General features: G+C 33.2%; 1 protein-coding gene across 1 annotated transcript; it reads left to right on the forward strand.

Moving 5' to 3' along the window:
• The first annotated feature begins 237 nt into the window (after positions 1–237).
• On the forward strand, positions 238–1,915 carry LOC140885101 (uncharacterized). Its single transcript, XM_073292031.1, has 2 exons — positions 238–353; positions 884–1,915. Exons 1-2 carry the CDS (start codon positions 312–314, stop codon positions 1,769–1,771), a joined length of 930 nt encoding a protein of 309 aa, XP_073148132.1. The 5' UTR covers positions 238–311; the 3' UTR covers positions 1,772–1,915.
• The last annotated feature ends 3,047 nt before the right edge of the window (positions 1,916–4,962 follow it).

The following is a 4,962-nucleotide window of genomic DNA, read 5'->3' on the forward strand; positions in this document are numbered from 1 at the left end:
CCACTTTCCATGATTTATTTTAGAAAGTTTTCAAGATTCCATATCTATTTTTTTTTTATCCCTCTTCCAAAAAATATTCAAATGTGAAATGGTTTGTTTCGTGGTTTCTTGTGAGAAATTATTTTAATTTTATAGTAATATTTAAAAAAAAAAAAGCCTTTGTTTTGTTCTAAGGTTGCTGATTCTTTGTCTTTTATTAGAGTTTCCACTCTATATAAGCCTCAAATTCTTCTCACTCACAACTCCCTTTTCTACAAAAAAGATTTCCTTTATTTCTCACAACAATTCAACAACACATCATTTCTGGAAGAATGGCGATGGGAGATATGGCTAATTTATGGGGATACGAAGAGGTGAACCCCTTAAATTTATGCTTCGTTTCTTGATTTTTTTTGTCACTTTTCTGTCTGGAATTGAGCCCCATTTCCAAGTTATGGTTATGGATTTTTCTTTGTTTTTTTTGCACTAAATGAGATTTATTAGTCTGCGATTTCGGTGTCAAGAATTGGCTTCAAACTCAATAATCCTTATCGTTCCCCATTGGTGGAGAAAACCACCGGCCCTGTATTCTGTGTGAGTGTAAGTGCAGATCTTGTGGAGTTATTTCTATATATGTAGAGATTTGAATGGTTTTTTTTGGTAAAGTTGGAATCTTTTTTGACTATTTGAGACATTTGTCGATGATTCTCGGAACAAAACTCGTTATCAATTTTGGGATCCACTCCACACTTGATACTCTGTGTCTTTTATGATAGGTGTCCAATGGTCATAGTTTTTGTCGTTCCCTTGGTGAAATTTCTAGTTTATCTTGTCAGGAATGTGTTTGTTTGGGAATCACACGTTCTTTTCTTCTTTCTGACAAGAAATTCTCTTATTTATGCAGTATCACGAAGCAGAGCAACTGGGACAGAAGCTTTTTGTGACGTCCATGGAACTGGAAAAGTTGAAGGCCGAAGCCAAGGAGGAAGTAAGGAAGAACAATGAGTTAATCTACCTGCTAAACTTTGCCTTGAAAGAAAGAGATGAAGCCAAGAACCAACTCCAAAACCTGCTCAACACCACCGAAAAGAGCCTACCCACCATCCCCCATTTCCACTCCGAAAGCCCCGTGAGAAAACCTGCGGCAAAAGCCAATTCAAGCGTAACAGAATCCAATAGTCTCTCAGAAACATACAACTACCACTCACACGGTTCCTCCCCCGTCGACTGCCTTTTCGACTCCGTCCCGTCTCCGGAGTTCACAAACATCAACTTCGTTGTTAGCAACAACACCACTTTGGTCCAAGAACCGAATGTCACCAATCCCAACAGCCGTGTCACGTCCGAGGTCATGCCGAGGTTCGACGAAGGCTCGTTCGTAATAGACAATCTGGTGAGGGGGAGACCTTTGCCTCAGCAAGGGAGGTTTCTGCAGGCTGTTCTCGATGCGGGGCCACTTCTTCACACGCTTTTCATGGCCGGCCCGCTGCCTAGGTGGCGGAATCCTCCACAGCTTCAGCCTGCTCAGATCCCTCCAGTGTCCATCAAAGGATGCGACACCGATGTTTTCGCTCAGAAACCGCCGGCTACCCCGGGACTTTTGCCTCAAAGATTGCTAAATCTTCAGCCTTACGCACAGATGTCTTGTGGGTCGTCACAAGTTCTTTCGGCGCCTATGTTGAGTTTCGCTAATGTGGCGCCTGGATCATGCCTGAGTGATGGTTCTGCTATGCCTTCTGGGTTAAATGCTGGTGCCTGTGTCCCTTTTGGTAAGAGACAGAGGCTGTGTTAAGCTGGAATTCATGAAGTTCTACAACAATTTTTGTACATTTAGGTGGGGTTTTGGTGTAAATGCTGTAGTTTGATTTTGGTCTCGAGTGGACTCGGGTTTGAGATTTCATTTCCGTTAAAGGTAGTTGATTTGAATGCTTGATAAGTTAAGGCCAACTTTTTTTCATCGTATCCTCCTTTTCAATTCATTTTAGTTACAATACATTTGACGATTTACAAATATATATATATATATATATATATAGATTATAAATAACAAGAAGTAACCGTATAATAAACGAATATGATCTTCACGTTACCAACATCCTATATAACGGTACGGTTCTATAATTTGTCCCATGAGTTCGATAACATTAATTATATTTATGTGTTCAAATATGAACGGTTGGATTCATGATTTGTGTACGATTCTTATGCTAGGATCAACGTAGCCCAAGAGAGATTTCCTTCAAATGGTTGAAGTTTCCACCTCTTGAAATAAAATTGTTAAGAACTGGGCGTGACAAGTGGTGCAAACAAGGCCTGGTAGGATGAAGTGGGCTAGTCTTTTTAAATTCCCCTGCGTATAATTGGGCTGGTCTCCAACCAAATCCAAACAATGTTATTCCAATTGAATCGTATCAACTAAAGTTTTATAAAGCATTTTTTCTTATTTAGATCACTTAAAAGTTCAATAAATTCATAAATTCACTGGTTGCACCAAAAGTAACTCTAAAAGCAAGGATAATAAAGATATATATATATATATATAGTTTCTTTCAAGTGCCCACCCATTATGCTCACCACCATACCCACCAATGATGTGGCACTATTCTATTGGATGTGATAAAGATGTGATAAACTGTAGGTCCAATAGAATAGTGCCACATCATTGGTGGGCATGGTGGTGAGCACTTGAAAAAAACTCTATATATATATATGTATATATATATATATATTATTACTATATTATTAAAGTAGAGATTAACAAACTTTCAATTAATTGATGAAACTTGATTTGAAATTACCATTATCTCCTAACTTAATTTTCAATAAAACCAAATATATTGGGCAAAAGAAAATAGTCAATTTTATACAGTTTCTCTTTTTTAGCCATTAAAAGCTTACTTTGTGTCCTTTGATATTATTTTATTTACAAATATGACACTCACTTGATAAGATATATAAATTTTTTGTGAATATTTGTTTAGTAAAACGTTATATTTTTATTATTTTTTAATTTTTTAATTTATTATTTATTGTTTTATTATTTTTTAATTTTACAATTTATTATTTATTTTCTTTTTTTTAAAAAAAACAAAACATACGAGCACGCAACGCGTGCAGCGGAATATTAGTATATATATAACTAAACTCATAATAACTAAACTACTTTATTTTTAGGAAAATAACATGAAATTCATGTAACCATTATCAACATCTGCAATTAAAATTAAAATAAAAATAATTGCTCTCTCCCTTAGGTCTTTGCAGCTCGTGCATATCCCTCGATTTAACCCCACATGAGTCAATGGGTCTCTGACTCATATGGGATGGGGTCCCCTTCGGGGTCAACCCTTTTGATAAAAATAATTGCTATCGTGAGAAATAAATTTAAAATGTAGATAGTTTATATTATAATTGAGATTTTTTTCCTCTTTTGAAATTATATATGTTGTAAGTCAAATAAGTAATATAAAACTCTAGATACAAAACATTAGATAAAGATAAAAGAGTAGCGCATGCTCATATCATAATACACTCTTTTATAATGTTAGAAAAGTTATATATTACATATATTACACAAATAATTCGTAATCCGGAAACAGAATTAATGGTAAAAAAAATTTAAATATCTTTGTCAAAAGGCCAAAAAAATTTTAAATTAATTTTAAATCTAAAAAAATCAAATTAAATCTTGGAAATAAATTTTTTTAAATCTAAAAAACAAAAGCAAAAAAGGCCATAATGATTTTGATCGTGCCTCCGCAAAATGATTTAGATCGTGCACATCCCTCGATTTAACCCTGTATGAGCCAATGAGCCTTTGACTCATGTAGGATGGGGTCCCCTTCGGGGTCAACCATTTTGATAAAAATAATTGCTATCGTGAGTAATAAATTTAAAATGTAGATAGTTGATATTATAATTGAGATTTTTTTCCTCTTTTGAAATTATATATGTTGTAAGTCAAATAAGTAATATAAAACTCTAAATACAAAACATTAGATAAAGATAAAAGAGTAGCGCATGCTCATCATAATACAATCTTGGAAAAATTGCTTTTTTGGTCCTGTATGTTTGTCAATTTGCGATTTCAGTTCTTTATATTTTCAGATTTCAGTTTTAGTCCGCTATCTTTATTTTTTTGGCAATTTTAATCATTTTCCGACATGGCGCTGATGTGGCACCAATTCAGTGCTGATGTGGAGCTGACGTGTATATTGCCACGTAAGCATTTTTGAATAAAAAGGATCAAAATTGCCAAAATTCAAAACATGCATGACTAAAACTGAAATGTGAAAATATAGAGGACCAAAATCGCAAAGTGACAAACATATAGGACTAAATTTACAATTTTTCCTACAATCTTTTATAATGTTAAAAAAGTTATATATTACACATATTACACAAATAATTCGTAATCCGGAAACATAATTAATGGTAAAAAAAATTCAAATATCTTTGTCAAAAGGCCAAAAAAAATTTAAATTAATTTTAAATCTAAAAAAATCAAATTAAATCATGGAAATCAATTTTTTTAAATCTAAAAAACAAAAGTAAAAAAGGCCATAATGATTTTGATCGTGCCTCCGCAAAATGGCCACGAAGTGCACATTCTTGGAAAATTGCTCTCGAATGCATTAATTTTTCAATTATTCTATTGTTTAATATTTAAACAACAAATTTTAATATTTCAAAAGAAAATCTTTATTTTCAAATCAAAATTAAAGCATCATCAACATTAGATAAGCTTAAATCAAATATGTAGAAATCCACTTATATATTTTAATATATTTGTTTTTCGAAACGTATTCTAATATATTTCGAAATATATTAGTCCGACAATTCTTAACCAACTAAAACATTACAAGAATTAATCTTGATGTATCTCAAAGAAATAAAATAAATCTTTCTGTTACGATCTTATTATCCGCAAAATTCGAATTTGACTAGGACTGCGCCACTTCATTCCATTCACCTCTATAAATA

This window comes from Henckelia pumila, chromosome 2 (genome assembly GCF_033568475.1).
Source record: "Henckelia pumila isolate YLH828 chromosome 2, ASM3356847v2, whole genome shotgun sequence".
NCBI lineage: Eukaryota > Viridiplantae > Streptophyta > Magnoliopsida > Lamiales > Gesneriaceae > Henckelia > Henckelia pumila.

Bases quoted from the DNA above. Each gene is read 5' to 3' on its own strand.
- LOC140885101 (XM_073292031.1), top strand. From the start codon at position 312: ATGGCGATGGGAGATATGGCTAATTTATGGGGATACGAAGAG. The intron at 354-883 runs GTGAACCCCTTA...TTATTTATGCAG, and splicing joins ATTTATGGGGATACGAAGAG to TATCACGAAGCAGAGCAACT.